Genomic DNA, 20,430 nt, shown 5'->3' with positions numbered 1-20,430 from the left:
CCCTGCCGGAGGACAGCGACGGAGCTGCAGAAACCAGCCCGCCCCCCTCACCCCCAAAATCTGGACAACCCTCCTATGCTTCTATGGGGCCTCCCCCCCCCATTCTTCATCATGGCTGTGCCCTGAAACAAATGAACCTTTGAAACCTACGACGCTTCCGCCTGGCTCTCTGGATCTGTTTTCTGGATTTTGCTCCTCCCCGTCTGGACTTGCTACGGCCTCCTCCTCTGCTTCGTACCTGCCCGAGTGCATTGGGATCGCAGGTTCGGGGCGTGGGGGTGTGTGGAGCGGACAGGAAACCTGGATCCCGGACCCGCCCCCCAAGCCCTGCTCTTCAGGGACTTTGTGCCTCCAGCGGGGGGCCGTGGACAGGGCCGTGCTAATGCCGGCTGGCGTCTGGGACTTCGTGTGTGTGTGTGTGTGTGGGGAGGCGGGTGTGCACGGATCCGTGCGAAGCGGGCGTCTCTGGCGCCTGCCCACCAAGCAGCCTGGATGCCCCAACAGGTCATGCAAATTGAAGGGGGGGGGTCCCCGGGGTAGGAGCGGGGGCATGTGCAAAATGGGTGGCTTGCGGAGGTGGGGGTGTGGAACAAGTGTGATTTGCATGTAGCTGATGACCAAAATGGGGGGAGGGGAATTGGCATAGATCTCCCAAGCAGCAGGTGTGCAAAATGAGTGTGTCTTGGGCTAATCTGCTGCTTAGCCAGCGTGCTCAGTCATTGAGGCTGGTGTGCAAAACGGGGGTGATTCGTGCTAATCTCCCAACGCATTGGAGGTGCAAAATGGAGGCAACTTGCACAGATTTTCCCTGCGCTGGGTGTGCAAAACAAGTGTGCATTGCACCGATCAACCATGCAGTGTGCGAAACGAATGTGACTTGCGCTGAATTCTCAGGCGATCGTCGTTCAAAATGGGTGTGATTTGCACTAATTTGTTGGGTCATCAATTTGCAAAGCCGGGGGGGTGCATATGTCCCCCCTGCTGTGGGTGTGCAAGGCAAGTGTGATTTGCACTAATCTGCCTTGGTGCAAAATTGCACTGGTTTCCCATGCAGGCAGATGGGCGTGCAAGATGGGTGTGAGTTGCACTAATTTGGCCTGTCCCCGATGTGCTAAAGGAGTGCGGTGTCCCCTGATTGGTAACGAGGCAGCCGTGCAAAATGAGTCTCGTCGGCACGAATCAGCCGTGCAGCCACAGAGCTGGGCGGGGGATTTGCACGGATTTCCCCAGTGGTGGGTGTGCAAAATGAGTGTGCTTCACCCCGACGCGCCACCACGGCCGGCGTGCCGAACACCGGGGCTCACGACAGAGCGTGTTCGCACCATGGGTTCTCCAACCTGGGCACAAATATTTTGGGGGGAGGGCAGAGGGGAATGCACAGGGATCTGGACATGGGGGTCCCCCCGCTGCGCCCCCTCCTCCCCGTCTGCCCCATAACCCATCCCCCCTGTAAATATAACCCCAGGGGTCTTTCTACCAGCTGCTGTATGTACTGTACGAAAGGACGCCAGCTTTGGCCGACAGAGAACCATATGGAATAAAAAAAACCATGCAACCTGTCGCTGATTCTGTAGCCCCTCTGTGCCGTGTACCCCCCGACCCTCCCACATGCCAGCCCTGTGGATAACCCCAGCGTTCACCAGGACTTGCTCTGCTTTGTCTGGGAGAACTGCAGTAGGGGGCGCTCTCGCCTGGCAGGCAGGGCCGGGCACTGGGGGGCTGGGCAGGGGGCGCTCTCCCCTGGCAGTCAGGGTCAGGCTCTGGGGGGCACCGTGCTGTGGGTCAGGAAGCTCAGTAGGGGGCGCTCTCCCCTGGCAGGCAGGGCCGGGCACTGGGGGCACCATGCTGCAGGGAGTGGGGCAGGGGGCTGGGTAGGAGGTGCTCTCCCCTGGCAGTCAGGGGCAGGCTCTGGGGGGCACCGTGCCGTGGGTCAGGAAGCTCAGTAGGGGGCGCTCTCCCCTGGCAGGCAGGGCCGGGCACTGGGGGCGCTGTGCTGCAGGGAGTGGGGCAGGGGGCTGGGCAGGGGGTGCTCTCCCTTGGCAGGTGGGGCTGGGCACTGGGGGCACCGTGCTGCATGGAGTGGGGCAGGGGGCTGGGCAGGGGGTGCTCTCCCTTGGCAGGCGGGGCTGGGCACTGGGGGCACCGTGCTGCATGGAGTGGGGCAGGGGGCTGGGCAGGGGGTGCTCTCCCTTGGCAGGCGGGGCTGGGTGCCGTGGTGCACCTTAGGATGAGACCTGATGAGGATGAGACTTTTTCTACAAGAGCTGGGCATGAACCCCGGTGTCTGGATCAAAGCCCAGCTCCAGTGATCTTATTCGACTTCCCTAAACCCAGCTGCCCCCACCCCAGAGGTGGCTGCATCTCAGCACCGAGCGAGCTGTCCCCATGCGGTGTTACGTGCGGCGGTTCCCCAGCTGCCCCGCCCCAGAGGTGGCTGCATCTCAGCACCGAGCGAGCCATCGCCGTGCGGCGTTATGTGCGGCTGTTCCCCGGCTGCCCCGCCCTAGGGGTTGGCAGTGGTTGAGCAATGGATGAGGCCAATCCAGCTGGTTTGGCCAGGCGGTGGGTGAAATACGCCCTGGTCTGGGGGGGAGGAGAGGACAGACGGGAAGGCAATTCTGGCCTCCAGCCCTGGGAAGAGCCGAGACCAGCAGGAGGTGCAGTACTGAGCGTGACCACCGGGTGGCAGCACCAGCCCAGCTCGGCTGTAGCGCGACTGTCCTCAATGGAACCAACCAGTGAGTGCTGGGAAGGGAGTGGGGTCTAGTGGTTAGAGCAGGGGGGGCTGGGAGCCAGGACTCCTGGGTTCTCTCCCCCGCTCTGGGAGGGGAGTGGGGTCTAGTGGTTAGAGCAGGGGGGGTCGGAGCCAGGACTCCTGGGTTCTCTCCCCAGGTCTGGGAGGGGAGTGGGATCTAGTGGTTAGAGCAGGGGTTGGTGCTGGGCACCAGGACACCTGGGTTCTCTCCCCAGCTCAGGGGGTCCTTTGCTGCTGTGACGCAGTCACTGGCTGCTTGTTTGCTCCTAGCATTTGCACACACAGCTACAGCCCCCCCCCCGCTCACACTTCCCTTTTGCACAGCCCCCTCCCACTGATGCACAAGCACGGGGGAGGAGTTCCGCACTGACCCCCCCCCCACTGTTCCTGAGCATGGAAATGCCCCCAGCCCCTGCGCTGTCCCTCCCCCCCGCCTCACTGTCCTGGTCACCCCTCCCTTTGTCTCCCACTTCCCACTGCCTGGATATAAAAAGCACCCTGTTGTTGCCAGGCAACCCCACTCCCTGTCTCTTGGCAACAGGCAGCATGGGGGGGGGAGAGACAGGCCCCTTTGCCTGCCCTGCTTGGGGGGGTGGGGGGTGGATGGGGCCTGGGATATGTGCACTGCCCCCCCTCCCGCACTAGTCGTGCACAATGGGACAGCCACTTACGTGCAAGCCCTCCCCCCGGCGTGCATGGAAATTGAGCAGGGGCACGACTTCCCCCCCCACTGGTGTGTGCAAATGCCCCCTTGCACACACCTACGAGGGAGCCAGTGATGCCCAGACACCTCTGAGCTGCCCAAGCTGTGCCCAGCCACAGGTATTTGCATCCTGCCTTTGCACATTTAGCACACCAGCTCACAAGTATTTGCACACGCACACACACCACATTCACATTTTTGCACACCCCAGTCACAAGCATGCACAGCCAATGGTATCAACGTGCACACACACCCCTTCACTTGTACCTTTTGCACCCCCGTGCACCTGCATGCACAGCCAATTATATTTGCACGTCTACCATTACACTTTTTTACACACATGCACAACCCATGGTATTTGTACATCTACATTCACACTTGGTGCAGGCCCAGTATCCTGGCAATGGCATTTGCTCGCAGCCACGTTTGCTCACACGTCTGCATTGGCACACCTGCTCACAAGTGTATTTCCTGGGCTGGCTGGGCCCAGGGGTCTGACCTCGGGGCGGGGGGGACTGGCACATCTATGCCTCGTTCTGTAGCAGTGGTGGGGACGCTTGCACAGTGCTAGCCTCTTGTGCTCCCCATCCGCCAGAGGGAAGGGGGGTGAGCTTGTGGGGGGGGGGCGCACAGCCCCCCCCCAGCCCCACACCTTCTGGCTCAGGTGCACTGGTGGAGGTAGAGGTGGCTGGAGGAGCGGCTTTGGGGTACCCCCCACCCCCCTCCAAAGGCAGGGGCATGAGAAGCAGGAGCCCTGGTGCAGAGGATTCTGGGAGACGAGGGTGAACACAAAGGATTCTGGGAGACTGGTACAGGTGCAAAGGATTCTGGGAAATGCATGGGCTCCCAGGATTGTGGGAGATGCCTGGGTGCAAAGGTTTCTGGGAGAGGTGTGGACACAAAGGATTCTGGGAGACTGGCACGAGTGCTGAGGATTCTGGGAGAGGGAGAGACACAGGATGATGGGAGACGCGAGGGTGCAAAGGATTGTAGGAGGTTGCTGTGAGCAGAGGATTCTGGGAAACAGGTGAGCACCAAGGATTCTGGGAGAGGCGTGGGCGCAAAGGATTCTGGGAGGCTGGGCTGAGCACAAAGGATTCTGGGACAGACCGGTGTGCAAAGGATTGTGGGAGAGGCGGGAGCACAGGGGATTCTGGGTCGCAGCACGCCCGCCCGGAGTCATGCTAACACTAGGGAACACGGCCTGGCTCCCAGCCCCAGTTCTGGGGGAAGGGTGGGGCGCGGATGGGGAAGGGGGGGAACCCCCCCATTAAAAGTGTTCCAGCACCGCTGATGGGGGGGCAGGGGGCGCTCTCCCCTGGGAGTCAAGGCCGGGCGCCATGGGGCAGGGGGCTGGGCAGGGGGCGCTCTCCCCTGGCAGCCGGGGCTGGGCACTGGGGGGCAGGGAGTGGGGCAGGCGGGGGCGCCGGGGCAGGGCTCGGCACCGTCGCCCCATGGGGAGGAGCCGGGAAGAGGAAGTGGCTGGACCAGCCCAGAAGTTGCGGCTGTCGGGGTTGGGGAACCCCCAGCGGAAATAACGTCCCGCACAGCCCAGGGCACGGACACAGCCGGCAGCGCAGGGTGAGCTCCTGGGATGGGGCTGGGGTGGGTGGGTGGGGGGCACTCAGGAAACAGGTGCTGGGGACATTGTTACTGGCCACGGCTGTTGTGTCAGCGTTACAGGCAGCCAGGACAGGGACTGTCTGATGCTATTTGGACCAGGGATTACAGGTGGCTGGGACAGCGACTGTTCTTATGTAGAGGGGGTTACAGGCAGATGGGATGGCCATTGTTGCTGGTCAGGGGTACAGGCGGCCAGGAGAAGACTGTCACTATGTGGTGGTGGGGTTACAAGCAGACAGGATGGTGAGTGTTGCTATGTGGTCAGTGGTTACAAGTGGCCAGGAGAAGGACTGTTGTTGCTTTTTGGTTGGGGGCTAGAGCCAGTTGGGATGGCGACTGTTGCTATGTGGTTGGGGGGTTACAGGCGGCTGGGATGGTGACCGCTGCTAGTTGGAGGTTACTGGTGGCCAAGATGAGGACTGTCAGTATTTGGTTGGGGGTTACAGGCAGCCAGGACAGGGACTGTCGCTATTTGATTGGGAGTAACAGGCGGCTGGGATGGTGACTGTTGTGATGTGGTCGGGGGTTACAGGCGGCCAGGACAGGGACTGTTGCTATTTGATTGGGAGTAACAGGCGGCTGGGATGGTGACTGTTGTGATGTGGTCGGGGGTTACAGGCGGCCAGGGTTGGGGCACACACACACTGTTTTTCCACAAGATCTGCTCTAGTTCATACCGGGATGAATTCGAGCCATGCCATGGCCCAGGTTAGCCACGTCATAGGGGTCCCTTCTGGCCTGAGAGCCTGTGAAAACACACACACACGCACACACACACACACACACACACACACACACACACACACACACACACACACACACAGCAGGGCTCGTCCCCTCCAGCAGGGGGGTGAAGGGACACACACACACATATGCACACACACAGGCAGTCCCAGCCCTGGTCATGGCAACCCCCCCCCCGGATTGTGCCAGGCGCTGCACGTACCCAGATCAACCCTCGATCTCCCTTTCGCTACAGATTTTGGGGGGAGGCCCTGGCGGCACCAGGGGGACCCAGGACCAACCCGGGTAACTCCCTGCTGGGAACCTGCCTAGGCGGCTACTGGCTTTACAGAGCAGGGCTGGGCTGGTAGCCTCTGGGAGAGGAGTGGAGTTGGGTGATTAGAGCCGGTGGGGGAGGTGGGCTGGGAGCCAGGACTCCTGGGTTCTCTCCCCGGCTCTGGGAGGGGGGAGCCCTGAACAGCCCCCACTCCCAGCCAATGAGCAGTTGCTATTTTGGAGGCGTTGCCATGGTGACGGCCCTGCATGTCACGGGGACTCCGGCTGGCTGTGCTATTTAGGGGCTGGGGGGGGCGCGGTGCAGGAAGGTGTGCATTGGAGCCGCTGTGGAGTGGAGGAGACAGGGATAGGACCCAGGAGTCCTGGGTTCCACACACACCCACCAGCTCTACCCACTAGACCCCACTCCGTTCCCAGAGGACCCAGGAGTCCTGGTTCCTGGCACCCCCGCTTTTCTCTACCCACTAGACCTCACTCCCCTCCAGGGGACGCAGGAGTCCTGCCTTTCCCATCCCCTGTTGTGCCTGAGTCTATGACGGGGCTTCTGGCTTGTGGGGAGGGGGGGGTGCAGGCCGGTCGTTGGTCCCCCCCACCCCTCAGGGCAGTAGGGGGAGGTTCCCCCCCAGCTCCCCCTCCCAAGTCCCTGTCACTCCTCCAGCCTCCCTTCCTTTGCGTCACCATGGCGATGGTACCCAGCCCTCCCTCCTCCAGAATCCATAGCAACCCGGCATCCCCCCCCACCTGTCCCCATAGCAACCGTATCCCTGGCCTGCTGGCCTCATCAATAATTCCCTAGCTGTACAGTTGTTGTCCGTCGTGGAGGGGTGGAGGGAGGGGGGTGAGAAGGCAGAGATGGGGGGGTGACACCCAATTGACCTTGGATGTGTTGAATTCTGTGCAATTGTGAGTGTGTGTGTGTGTACAGGTCCGTGTGTGTGTCCATGTTTGTGTGTGCATGTGTGTACATGTGCGTGAGCGTGTGTACCTGATCCATGTGTGAATGTCTGCTTGCGTTTGCTCGTGTGTGTGCATGTGTGTGTGTGAATGCCTGTGTATATGTGTGTTTGTGTCACTGTGAACGTCTGTATGGATGTATACGTGTGTGTGAATGTGTTACAGCGTGTGTCACTGTGGGTGTGAATGTGTGTGAGTGCATGTACATGTGTGTGTGCATGTGTGTAGGTGTACGTGAGTGTGTGTACATGATCCGTGTGTGAATGTCTGTGTCTGTGTATCTGTATGTTTGTGTCGCTGTGGATGTTGATGTGTGTGTGAATGTGTTACAGCATGGGTGTGAATGTGTGTGCGTGCATGTGTACATGTTTGTGTGCCTGTGTTTCTACTGTGTGTGTATGTGTGTCAGTGTGTGTGTGGATGTGTTTGTGTCATGTGTATATGCTTTTGTGTGCAAATGAGTGTGTCAGTGTAGACAGGTGTGCATCTGCCTGTCTACCTGTGTGCATGTACTTGCCTGTGTGTGCATGAGGGTGTCTGTACGCAGACATGTGCGTACACACGTCTGGGTGTGTGTGTCACTGTGCATCACCGTGCGTGCAGTGCCCTGGAGTTCACGGCCGGATGGGACCAGCTCATCCGGTCTGACCAACCCCCGCCCCCTCCAACACAACAACCACAGTGATACCCGGGGTCACGGGCCACAGGGACTCGACTGACACCGAGAACAGCCTGGGGGGAACTGGCTAAATGAGACACACCCAGACAAGGCTGGTGAGTGACACACACCCCGCACTGCACAGGCCAGGGCGGGAGCTCACCAAGCTCCCGGCCCCCTGCCCTGGGAGGGAAATTACTCCCCTGCCCCACACGTGGTGCGCCAGACGAGGGGCTGTTTGTGTGTCTCCAGGTGTGCTTGTGTGTACATGCGTGTGAGTAGTCGTGTGTGTCTGCATATGCGTATGTTTGCAAATACGTCTGGTGAAGGTGAATGTGTTTGTATACGTGTGTACACGCGTGTGTATCCATGTGTTTGTGTGTAGATGTGTGTGTATCCAGGTGTTTGTGTGTAGATGTGTGTACACGCGTTTGTATCCAGATGTTTGTGTGCATATGTGTGTGTGTGTATTCATGTGTTTGTGTGTATATGTGTGTACACATGTGTGTATCCATGTGTTGGGGTGTGTGTGTGTATGTGACTGTGTGGTTGTGTATGGGTACACATCTGTGTTCACGTTGGTATTTATGTTGTTTTGTGTGTGCGAATGTCTGTGTGTGTACATGGGTGTCTCTGTGTACAACCTTGTGAGTGTGATTGTGTGAGCGGGTGTATGTGAGTGTGTACCCGGGGGATGCCGTCTCTATGGGCGTGGACGTGTTTGTGTCGACGTGCTTGTGTGCGTGAACACGGGTGTGTGGGTGTGCGTCCAGCACTTGGGGTGTGTCCCTGTCTCTCACTCCCCCACCCCCCCGCACTCTACTGGCTGCGGGGGGGGGGGGGGGGGGATGATCCCAGACCCTCATGCAAGAAACACCAGGGGAGAGAACCCAGGAGTCCTGGCTCCCATCCCCCCCTGCTCTAACCACCAGCCCCCACTCCCCTCCCAGAGCCAGGGAGAGAACCCAGGAGTCCTGGCTCCCAGCCCCCCCTGTTCTAACTCACCAGCCCCCATTCCCCTCCCAGAGCCGGGGAGAGAACCCAGGAGTCCTGGCTCCCAGCCCCCCCTGCTCTAACCACCAGCCCCCACCGCCCACCCAGAGCCGGGGAGAGAACCCAGGAGTTCTGGCTCCCACACCCCCCCCGCTCTAACCCACCAGCCCCCACTCCCCTCCCAGAGCCGGCAGAGAACCCAGGCGTCCGGGCCCCCACCCCCGCTGCCGGTGGGGGGGATTCCCCCGCTGCTGTCGGGGCTGGGGGCGGCCCCACGTCCCGGCTCCGCCTCCCAGCTCCAGCCCAGCGCCGGGGATGGAGGCGCCGCGCCGCGGGCCGGGCTGCTCCGGGCCCCGGAGCCGCCGCTGAGCCCCGGGGACCCCCCGAGCCCCCGGCCGGGCCCCGCCATGTGGTGCCTCCGCTGCGCCTCCGAGCGCCGCCGCGGGCAACTCCAGCGCAAACTGCTGCACTGGTGAGTGGGGGACCCGGGCCCCCCGATTTAACCCCACCCCCTGGTACCCCTTAGCCCGCCGGCCTGAACCCCGGCCCCCCCGCCCCCCCGATTTAACCCCGCCCCCCCGGCCCCCGATTTAACCCCGGCCTGAACCCCGGCCCCCCCTGCCCCCCGATTTAACCCCGGCCCCCCGGCCTGAACCCCGCCCCTCCCGCCCCCCCGATTTAACCCCGGCCCCCCGGCCTGAACCCCGGCCCCCCCCGGCCCCCCGATTTAACCCCGCCCCCCCGGCCTGAACCCCGGCCCCCCCGGCCCCCCGATTTAACCCCGGCCCCCCGGTCTGAACCCCGGCCCCCCCGGGCCCCCGATTTAACCCCGCCCCCCCGGCCTGAACCCCGGCCCCCCGGTCTGAACCCCGGCCCCCCCGGGCCCCCGAATTAACCCCGGCCTGAACCCCGGCCCCCCCTGGCTCCCTGATTTAACCCCACCCCCCCGGCCTGAACCCCGGCCCCCCGATTTAACCACGGTCCCCCCGGCCCCCCGATTTAACCCCACCCCCCCGGCCTGAACCCCGGCCCCCCCCCACCCCCCGATTTAACCCCACCCCCCTGGCCTGAACCCTGCCCCCCCGCCCCCTCATTTAACCCCGGACCCCCGGCCTGAACCCCGTCCCCCCCCCCGGCCTGAACCCTGGCCCCCTGGAAACCCCCGATTTAATCCCGGCCCCCCCGGATCCCCTTCTGCCCCCCCCAGATCCTCCCAGTCCCCCGGCCCCCCCCCGATTTAAACCCCCCCCCCGGTACCCCTTAGCCCCCTGGCCTGAACCCCGGGGTGCCCTGGATCCCCCAGCCCCTCCCTCCTGAACCCCGCCCCCCCCGATTTAACCCTGGTCCCCCCTGGATTCCCCTAGCCTGAACCCCGGGCTCCCGCCGATCCCCCCGCCTGAAACCTGCCCCCCGGATCCTCCCAATTTAACCCCAGCCCCCCATATCCCCCTGATTTAACCCCACCCCCGGCCCCCCTGATTTAATCCCGGGTCCCCTCAGATCCCCCCATCTGAACCCCACCCCCTCCGGATCCCCCCGTCTGAAACCCACCTCCCCGATTTAACCCTGGATCCCCCAGCCCCCCCCGGATGCTCCGCAGCCCCCCAATGAACCTTGGGCCCCCCGGATCCCCCCAGCCGCCCCGGGGCCCCTGACTGCCCCCAGTTACCCCCCCCCCGCCTGAACCCTGCTCCCCCACTTTCCCCTGGGTCCCCTGCTGGCTGCCCTGAGTGAACCCCGGCCCCCCTATCAGCCCCCCAATGCTCTCTGCCTGCCCCCACCCCTCGCTGGCCCCCCCGCCTGAACCCAGCCCCCCCTGCAGCTGTACCCCCCCCGCCCTCCCCGAAAGCCTCCTGACTGCCCAATCTGTCCCCTTGTTCCCCCACCTGTCCCCGGTCCTCCCACCTTTCCCACTGATCCCCCAACTGCCCCCCAGCCCTGGGTCCTCCCTGCCTCCCCCCACCAACCCCCCAACACTCTCTGCCTGACCCCACCCCCACTGGCCCCCCCCGCCTGAACCCAGGCCCCCCTGCTGCTCCCCGGTTCCCCCAGGCCCCTTGCCTGCCCCCAAGTGCCCCCGGAACCCCAGGCCTCCCTGACTCCCCTCGAATGTCCCCCCCACCCTCCTGGGCCCTCAGCTGCCCCCCCGACAGCCCTCGTCTACTCCCTTGTTCCCCCACCTGTCCCGGATCCTCTCTGCCTCCCCCAACTGGCCCCCACCTGCCTCCCACCCACTAATTCCCCCCCCAACTACTCACTGCCCCTCAACTGCCCCGGGCCCCCCAACTGCCCCCTGGCCCTGGCCACATGGTGTCTGCCGTGTGCATCAGCCCGGTACCGCGGGAATGAACCCAGCTGTCCCTGGGCGCCCCCCCAACTGCCCCCCAGGCCCTAGTCTGTCCCCAGACTCCCCTGGGCCCCCCAGTCTGCCCCCAGACCTTCCAACTGCCCCCTAGTCCTTCCGGCCTCCCTGTCTGCCCCTGAGTCCCCGATCTGCCTTCTGCCCCCGACTGCTCCCGGAGCCCCCGCCCTGAGCTCCCCAGAGCCGTCTGCCTTCGGGTGCTGGAGAGAATGAACCCTGCTCTGGTTCTGTGTGGGGTGGGGTTCCAGCTCTCCGTCCCCTTCCCGTCCCCTGCACCCCGTCCCCCAAGCCGCCTAGAAACATGGCCAGGCCCCAGGTGCAACACAGGGGGCCCTGCCCCCAGCGCTGTACGTGGACGGCTCGCCCGGTGTGGCGATGCAGCCGTCTCTGGGACAGGGCGGCTGGGGAACAGCCACATAGAACGCCGCTCGGGGACTGCATTGGGCAACAGAGCGTGAGGTTCTAGAGCAGGGGGTGTTATCTGGGTAGAGGAGGGCACTTGCATGCTCCAGGTTCTAGCTCAGTGCGTGATGCCATCGTTCTAGACTGGGACAGGCTCTTGCTGTTCTAGAGTCGGTGACCAACAGGCCTAGAGCTGGCAACACAGGCTGCTGTCTGGGCTCTAGACCGGGGGGAGGCTATTGATGTTGAGTATGGCAGAGCGGCCAGTGGCGGGTGTTCTAGATCAGATTGTATTATTGGTGTTTTAGAGACAATCACACAGCAGGTTGGCTGGGTTCTAGATCAGGATAGGCCCAGAGCTGGCAATACAGGCTGCTGTCTGGGCTCTAGACGGGGGGGGGGCAGGCCATTGATGTTCTAGAGGGGGTGATGCAGCCAGCGGCCGGTGTTCTAGATCCACCTTCATCCTCGGTGTTCTACAGATAGTGCAGCGGATTGGCCGGGTTCCTGATCGAGACAGGCCATGGATGCTCTAGAACCGCCCGGGCAGAGTTCTAGAGCAGGAGGGGGAACCAATCCGGATTCTAGAGCTGGCGTGGGCTGTCTGGGTTCTAGACCCGGCTGCCCTCTCCGTGTTCTAGAGTGGCCAGGACACGGGGGTGTCTGGGTTCTAGATCAGGGCCCGCTCACCCCCTGCCCCGTCTGCTCTCCCCGCAGCGTGGAGGGGGACCCGTCGGGCAGCGAGGCAGGGCCGACGGTGGACAGCCCGGGCAGCCAGGCGCCCTACCGCTGCGGGCCCGAGCTGCCCAAGGCCGGGGAGCCCTACGACCTGGGCCCCCTGACCGCCACCGTCTCCGCCTGCCACCCCCCGGCCCCTGGGCTGCCCTGGGCCCAGCGGGCGCGGCTCCAGCCGGCCAGCGTGGCCCTGCGCAAGCAGGAGGAGGAGGAGAACAAGCGCTCGAAGGCTCTGTCGGACAGCTATGAGCTGTCCACCGACCTCCAGGACAAGAAGGTACCATGCCTCCCCCGCAGCCCCCCCGGGATCCCCCCTCCCGGCCTGTGCTCCCCCCCACATCCCCCCCGGGATCCCCCTTTCTGGTCTGTGCCACCCTGTGACCACTACCTCCCGGCCTGTGCCCCCGCCCCCGCGGCCACACTGGGATCCCCCCTCCTGGCCCATGCCCTCCCCATGCCCCCCCCGGGATCCCTCCTCCTGGTCCCCCTGGGACTCCCCCTTTCCGGCCTGTGCCCCCCCATGATCCCCCCTCCCGGCCTGTTCCCCGCCCGTGACCCACCCCCGGGACCTACCCTTCTGGCCTGTTCTCCCCTCCACGGCCCTCCCAGGATCCCCCGCTTCCAGCCTGTGCCCCCCTCCACGGCCCCCCCAGGATCCCCCTCTTCCAGCCTGTGCCCTCCCCACAGCCACCCCAGCCTGTGCCCCCCGGGACCTCCCCGGTTGGTGACCCCCCCCGGCACCCCCTCCCAGCCGGTGCCCCCCTCAGTGCCCCTGCCCCGCAGGTGGAGATGCTGGAGCGGAAGTACGGGGGTTCGTTTCTGAGCCGGCGGGCGGCCCGCACCATCCAGACGGCGTTCCGCCAGTACCGCATGAACAAGAACTTCCAGCGGCTCCGCAGCTCGGCCTCCGAGAGCCGCATGTCCCGCCGCATCGTCCTGTCCAACATGCGCATGCAGTACTCCTTCGAGGAGTTCGACAAGGGGCCGCCCGCCGCCCCCTACTTCGAGGGCAAGCCGGCCTCCCTGGACGAGGGCACCATGGCCAGCGCCCCGCCCCCACCTGCTGGAGCGCGGGGGGCTGCCCTACGGGGGCTCCTGCCGGGCCGGCCTGGACAGCGGCTCGCTCCACGCCTCCTCCGGCGACTTCTGCAGCGAGATCACCGAGCTGGAGGACTCCTTCGCCAAGCAGGTGTGGGGGGGGGGCGGGGACCCCCTGCCCTCCCGGGACTGGGGAATGCCTCTCCCCCCATCTTAGCTCCTCCCCCTGGGACAGGGGATCCCCTCCCCCCATCTTAGCTCCTCCCCCTGGGACGGGGGATCCCCTCCCCCCATCTTAGCTCCTCCCCCCTGGGACTGGGGAATGCCTCTCCCCCAATCTTAGCTCCTCCCCCTGAGACTGGGGGATCCCCTCCCCCCAATCCTAGCTCCTCCCCCTGGGACGGGGGATCCCCTCCCCCCAATCTTAGCTCCTCCCCCCTGGGACTGGGGAATGCCTCTCCCCCAATCTTAGCTCCTCCCCCTGGGACTGGGGGATCCCCTCCCCCCATGTTAGCTCCTCCCCCCTGGGACTGGGGAATGCCTCTCCCCCAATCTTAGCTCCTCCCCCTGGGACTGGGGAATGCCTCTCCCCCAATCTTAGCTCCTCCCCCTGGGACTGGGGGATCCCCTCCCCCCATTTTAGCTCCTCCCTCTGGGACTGGGGGATCCCCTCCCCACAATCTTAATTCCTCCTTCCCCAGGACTGGGGGATCCCCCCTCCCCCAATCTTAGCTCCTCCCCCCCAGGGACTGGGGGATCCCCTCCCCCCATGTTAGCTCCTCCCCCCTGGGACTGGGGAATGCCTCTCCCCCAATCTTAGCTCCTCCCCCCCAGGGACTGGGGGATGCCCCTCCCCTCCCAATCTTAGCTCCTCCCCCAACCTTCGCTCCTCCCCCCCGGGACTGGGGGATGCCTCTCACATCCCATTCTTAGCTCCTCCCCGCCAGGGAGGGGCCTGCTTAGGGGGCAGGGCTTGTACAGAGGAGAGGGACTAATAGGCCACTCGGCATAGGGGGAGGGGCTTATTAGGAAGGGAGGGGTTTATGGGAAGTTTTGCAGAGGGGTGGAGCTTGTACAGAAGGGAGGGGCTTACGAGGAGGGGTGAGGCCTCGCCTCTCACCTGCTCCCCCGCCCCCCGGCAGGTGAAATCCCTGGCAGAGTCGATCGACGAGGCCCTGAACTGCCACCCGCTGCCGGCACCGGAGGGGGGGGGGCCCCGGCCCACTGGAGAAGAGCGAGTCGAAGGAGCAGCAGGGGGACAGCGCGGCCACCTCCTTCAGCGACGTCACCCTGTACCTGGACGAGGGGGTGCCGGCCTCCCCCCTCTCCCTGGAGCGGCCCCCCAGCTCGGAGCCCCCCGAGCCCGGCCCCCCGGCGGCCCAGCCCCGGCCCGAGTTCTGGGGGGGCCCCGCCGCGAGAGGACAGCCGGGAGAACGGGGCCGGCCGGCGCGGCCCCCCCTGCCTGGAGTGCCGGGACTTCCGCCTGCGGGGGGCCCACCTGCCGCTGCTCACCATCGAACCCCCCAGCGACAGCTCGGTGGACCTGAGCGACCGCTCCGAGCGCAGCTCGGTCCACCGGGGCCTAGCCTACGAGCCAGACGGCTGCGGGGCCCCCAAGCACCCGCCGGCCCCCCCGCCCCCGGCTCCCTCGCCCCACCCCCTGCGCCACTACCGCCCCGAGCCCGCCCCGCCCCCGCCCCCGCCGCCCGGACGCCTGGGTCCCGAGCACTCGGACGGCGACAACGACAGCCTACAGAGCAGCAGCAACTCCAACGAGACCATCAACTGCAGCTCGGGCTCCTCCTCCCGGGACAGCCTGCGGGGCCCCCCGCCCCCGCCCCCCCCGGCGCCCCCGCCCGCCGGCCCCGGCCCGGGCCTGTGCAAGCAGACGTACCAGCGGGAGACCCGCCACAGCTGGGACTCGCCCGCCTTCAACCACGACCTGCTGCAGCGGCGTCAGTACCGCATCGGCCTCAACCTCTTCAACAAGTGGGTGGCCCGGCGCGGGGGGGGGGGGGGCGGTGTTCCTGGGGGCGGGGCCTCCTGGGGGCGGGGCTTCCTGGGGGTAGGGGTTGAGGGCATGCGGGACCCCTGTTTCCCAGAATTCCTGTTGGAGGGAGGGTTGGGCCCGTTGGGCCCCCCCCGATAGCCCTGCCCCCCCAGCCCTGCCGCTGCCCCTCACTCACAACCCGCAGCCCCCCTGCTAGCCCAGCCCTGCCCCCCCCCAGCCCCACCAGTGCCCCTCACTCCCTTCCCGCAGCCCCTGCTAGCCCAGCCCTGCCCCAACCCCCCAGCTCTGCCGGTGCCCCTCACTCCCGACCCACAGCCCCTGCTAGCCCAGCCCTGCCCCAACCCCCCAGCTCTGCCAGGGCGTTGGCACGGGTGGGGCCGGACGCTGCATTCTCTGGTGTGGTCACTGATTTAATTACTACTAAAGGACACAGCAGCTGCTTCCAGGCTGGGCCATGTCTGCCCGGGCCTGGGCGGCGGCCGTAGGGATCCAATTAGCCAGCTGAAGCCATGATTCAGCCGCGCCTCCGGGGCGGATCCAGCGCCTGCTCGAGCGGGCTCCGGCCTTTATAGCCTGCAGTGGGGCCCCCTTTCCCCCTCCCCCGTTCTGGAGTTCTAGAATTCCGGCCAGGTTCTGGATCGGCCCTCTAGAACACCCTGGAACCAACCCTTCTGGGGGCGTGAGGGTGCTGCCTGTGTTCTGGATCAGTTTATCTCGTCTGTGATAAAGCCGAATTGGTCTCGAGCCACTCTAGAACAGCAGTCGGTCTTCCTGGGTTAATGATGGGCTTAATCGGCCATGTTCTAGAATGGCTAGGTTCTAGAATTGCGCTGCTCTAGAACAACAAATGCCGTACAATTTTGTTTTGCTGTAGGGTGACTGGCTTTCCTCTAGAGCAGCTGAGTTATGGAATAGTATTGAGGGCTTCAAGGAATCCAGAACCACACAGCCATTAACACTGGATTAACACTATATAAACGCTAGGTGGTGTCTAGATTGACTATAATTTGTTCTGGAGTATCCCTTTTAGACTCTTTAATACTTCTACATAATCAGTAGCAACACTATCTCAGTTCTAGATTCACACCAGGAAGTGCTTGAGTATGCATAGCAAATGTACATTGTGTTCTAGGTAACCCTCAGTTGGCCAGGCATGTCTGTCCCAGAACATTTGCTGAAGACCTGCAAAAGCCCCCCTGAGACCCAGGTGTCCGGCACTCTTAGCTAAGACCTCAACAGGCAATGTTTTCTAGAATGAGCAAGTTCTTGACTTCTGCTCTGGAACAACAGAGACACTGCCCTGTCTGCAATGGTGGGGCTCTGGGAGGGCACTGTTCTAGATCATGTTGAAAATATCCTAGATCAACGGTGGTCTTGAATGACTTTCTTCTAGAACAGTGGTGATCTGGAATGGCCAGGTTCCTTCCAGAGGGGAACTGGCCCATGTTCCTGGTTTCTCACCCCCGTCCCCTTCTGGCTAGCATCTCCTCTCCGGTTCCTCTGGCCGTCTGCCCCAGGGCAGCGGCGTTCTAGACCCTTTCTCTCCACGCCCACAGGAAGCCGGAGAAGGGGATCCAATACCTCATCGAGAGAGGGTTCCTCTCGGACACGCCGGTCGGGGTCGCTCACTTCATCCTGGAGCGCAAGGGCCTGAGCCGGCAGATGATTGGCGAGTTTCTCGGCAACCGGCAGAAGCAGTTCAACCGTGACGTTCTCGAGTAAGGAGCTGCCGGGGGGGTGTTCTGGAGCAAGGGGGGGGCATGGAAGCAGGTATCCAGAGCAAAGACAGCAAGCACAAATTGATCTAGATCACGTGATCTAGAGTAGGGTGCATGTGCTGTCTAGAGAGGAACAATTGCGGGCAGCCGGTGGGTTCCCGACCCACCTTCCCGGGGTGGTGGAGCTCTGGCGTCATCCTGCACGTTCTCCCACGAGACTCTAGAGACTACTGGAGCATGGGGAGATCTCTGAGCAGGTTCTGGGAGGGGACCCCAGTGCTGACCTGCGTTCCCCCTTTCCAGCTGCGTGGTGGATGAGATGGATTTTTCCAACATGGACCTGGACGATGCTTTGCGGAAGTTCCAGTCGCACATCCGGGTGCAGGGGGAAGCGCAGAAAGTCGAGCGTCTCATCGAAGCCTTCAGGTCAGTTCGAGAACCTTCCAATGCGTCGGGGTATGCTGGGGATGGGAGGTAGGGGTGGTTGGCTCAATCGCTGTGGAGTCTGACGTTCTAGACCGGGGCGGGCATCTTACAAAGCAGCTGGTGTTCTGGAGCACGGACGCCTTTATGGGCTCGGTGAAAGCCTGAGCTGTTCTGGAGCAGGATTGGCCTGATTGCCACTCCAGAACCCACGTGGCCCTCTAGAATACAGCCCATCTTGGTGGTCTTTTGGGATGCCCTGTAGAAGGCTGCAAGCATTGGTAGGGGCCTAGGACGTGGCCACATTCCACGTTCTAGATAGATGTTCCACATTCTAGATCCACGTTCTAGATAGATATTATTCCAGGCTGCACCTGTCCTTCTAGAACAGGGTCTGTGCTGATGACACTCCAGAGCGCCCCGGTGCCCTCGTAGGCTGGCTGCGCTGACAAGACACGAATGCCGATTTTCGGTTGATTATAAATAGGTTTTGGGTATTTTTCTACATTTTCAAATCCATTGATGTCAAACACAGAAGACACGTGCACAGAGCTGACTTCATGTTGTTATTTTCGCTTGGATGTTTTTTTTACCTTTCAAATCCGTTGATTTCACTTACAACACGGAACGCAAAGCGTACTAGGGTTACTTTTTAGGGTTGTTCTTTTTGATTGCAAATATTTGCCCGCTGAACAAGAGAAACAAAAGAACTCGAATCACTCACGGGAGATAATGCCGCCGCTACTTCTCTGCAGTGTCACTTGAAAGGGAGAACAGGCGTTCGTTCGCCTGGCACGGTTGTGAGCCTGTGTTTCCCTGCAGATACGCTAAACATTCGTATGCCCCGTCCGGCTCCGACTTTCTCTTCTTTATCTTTTTTTACAGTGCAAATATTTGCGACCAATAAACCATCCTGTAACGTGAGCTCTGTGCGCTTTGCGTTCTGTGTCGTGATCGAATCGGTATGTTTCAGAATGCAGAGAAATAGCCAAAACTGTTGGTAATCGGTGGAAAGTGGCATTCTGGTCTTGTTGAACGGGGCGATGAAACCGGCGAGGAAGCACGATTCGTTCTTTTCATAGTCTGTCTGCCCTAGATCATTGGCCGTTTGATGCAGTGGCAATCTCATATCTGCTCTAGAACAGGCAGGGATCTGGACGGCTGTGATATGCCGCGGGAGCCAGAGAGCCAGGGCCCGGATCCTTTGCTCTAGAAACAGGCTGGGATCTAGAATGCCGGGGTTCTGCAAACTCTGCATCAACAGGGTGTGCGTTGTTCTGGAGGGCAATCTAAAAGGCACCCCGGTGTTGGTGGTGATCTAGAACACATCGCTCTGGAATGCAGCCTGTCCGCGGTGTCCAAGAACCCAGGCCACGTGGGCGATGTTCTAGAGTGGTCTAGAAGGCGCTTCTAGGCTGCAGTGGAGGAAGGGGAGGAGGATCTTTCACCCTCTGCTTTCCGGTGCAGCCAGCGCTACTGTGTCTGCAATGCCCCACTTGTGCGCCAGTTCCGGAACCCGGACACCATCTTCATCCTGGCCTTCGCCATCATCCTCCTCAACACCGACATGTACAGCCCCAGCGTCAAGCCCGAGAGGAAGATGAAGCTCGATGACTTCATCAAGAACCTCAGAGGTAAGCGGGGGGGGGAAGGGTGCTCAGGAACCCGTGGAACCCCGCGTTGGTACCGGGATATAGCTTGGGGGCGGGGGTACTCTGGAGGAAAGCAGCTAGGTCCCGGGTCTAGAAAGAAACGGGATCCAGAAACAGCTGGTTGATGGGGGGAACTGTGAGCAGAGCTGCTCTAGAACCTGCTCCTAAACCCCATCGGCATCCAGACCACGGGAGCCCAGGCTTTGAGTGGCTGGGGCCTGCGCCAGATGAGATCTTTGCCAGGGATCTAGAACAGATGGGGAGAATCATCTGCTCTAGAATGAGCTCTACAACAGACTGGGATCTAGAACAGCTGTGATCCACCAGGGGGGGCTAGAGCCACCGGGCCCCGGGTATCTGCAGGGATCTAGAATGGCTGAGATCCGCAGCGGGAGCCAGAGCCCCAGGGCCGGGACCCTCTGCTCTAGAACAGGCTGGGATCTAGAAACGCCGAGACTGCAGCCTCTGTTCTAGACTTGCTGGGGTTCTGGGTCGAGGGGGGGACTGGGGACAGTGTTTGCCCCCCGCCCCACCCATCGCCGGGGTCCGTCTGCCCCCAGGGGTGGATAACGGGCAGGACATCCCCCGTGACCTCCTGGTGGGGATCTACCAGCGCATCCAGAGCCGTGAGCTACGAACGAACGACGACCACGTCTCCCAGGTCCAGGACCGTCGAGCGCATGATCGTGGGGAAGAAGCCGGTGAGTGGGGTCGGGGGGGTGGAGCCTGCTGGGGATGGGGCGGGGTTTCCAGGGAGGGAGGGGCCTTATAGGGAAGGGGTGGAGCCCTGGGAAGAGGGCATTGAGGGTGAGGCTTCTTTGGGGGGGTATGGCCTGTTAGGGGAGGGGCTTTTCAGAGAAGGAGGTGGAGCCTATGGGGAGGGGCTTGGCTGGGTGGGGTCTCACAGAGGAAGGTGGGGTCTGAGGAGTGGGAGGGGGCACTGGGGATGTGTAGGGGAGGAGCTTGATGAAGAAGAGGGAGGAGCGGGGCCTCGGAGGAAGGGAGAGGCCTTTTGGGGGCTCCACCCTCTCTGGTCCCACTGACCCCTCCCCCCCGCACGCCAGGTGCTGTCCCTGCCCCACCGTCGCCTGGTCTGCTGCTGCCAGCTCTATGAGGTGCCCGACCCCAACCGGCCCCAGCGGCTCGGCCTGCACCAGAGAGAGGTCTTCCTCTTCAACGACCTGCTGGTGGTGAGTGGGGGCAGCCCGGACACCTGGGTCCCAGCCTCATCTAGTGGGCTAGAGCTGGGGTGGGGGGAGCTGGGAGCCAGGACTCCTGGGTTCTCTCCCTGGCTCTGGGAGGGGAGTGGAGTCTGGTGGGTTAGAGCGGGGGGGGCTGGGAGCCAGGACTCCTGGGTTCTCTCCCCGCTCTGGGAGGGGAGTA

At 62.9% G+C, this 20,430-nt stretch overlaps 1 protein-coding gene across 1 annotated transcript in view; it reads left to right on the top strand.

Annotated features, from left to right (window-relative positions):
* Positions 1-20,237, top strand: part of LOC128829782 (IQ motif and SEC7 domain-containing protein 2-like) — a gene marked incomplete at its 3' end in the record, with an annotated part of 29,330 nt that extends 9,093 nt beyond the window's left edge. The window contains 12 exon segments of the mRNA XM_054015187.1: positions 12,188-12,482; positions 12,989-13,255; positions 13,257-13,394; positions 14,386-14,448; positions 14,450-14,646; positions 14,648-15,232; positions 16,811-16,972; positions 17,276-17,398; positions 18,863-19,029; positions 19,608-19,714; positions 19,716-19,748; positions 20,112-20,237. Coding sequence (XP_053871162.1) covers positions 12,188-12,482; positions 12,989-13,255; positions 13,257-13,394; positions 14,386-14,448; positions 14,450-14,646; positions 14,648-15,232; positions 16,811-16,972; positions 17,276-17,398; positions 18,863-19,029; positions 19,608-19,714; positions 19,716-19,748; positions 20,112-20,237 — 2,263 coding nt within the window.
* Between the last annotated feature and the right edge of the window lie 193 nt (positions 20,238-20,430).

Source organism: Malaclemys terrapin, unplaced genomic scaffold (genome assembly GCF_027887155.1).
Source record: "Malaclemys terrapin pileata isolate rMalTer1 unplaced genomic scaffold, rMalTer1.hap1 scaffold_82, whole genome shotgun sequence".
Classification (NCBI taxonomy): domain Eukaryota; kingdom Metazoa; phylum Chordata; order Testudines; family Emydidae; genus Malaclemys; species Malaclemys terrapin.
The sequence above is the reverse complement of the archived record's forward strand: the minus strand, read 5'-3'. Positions and strand labels throughout refer to the sequence as shown.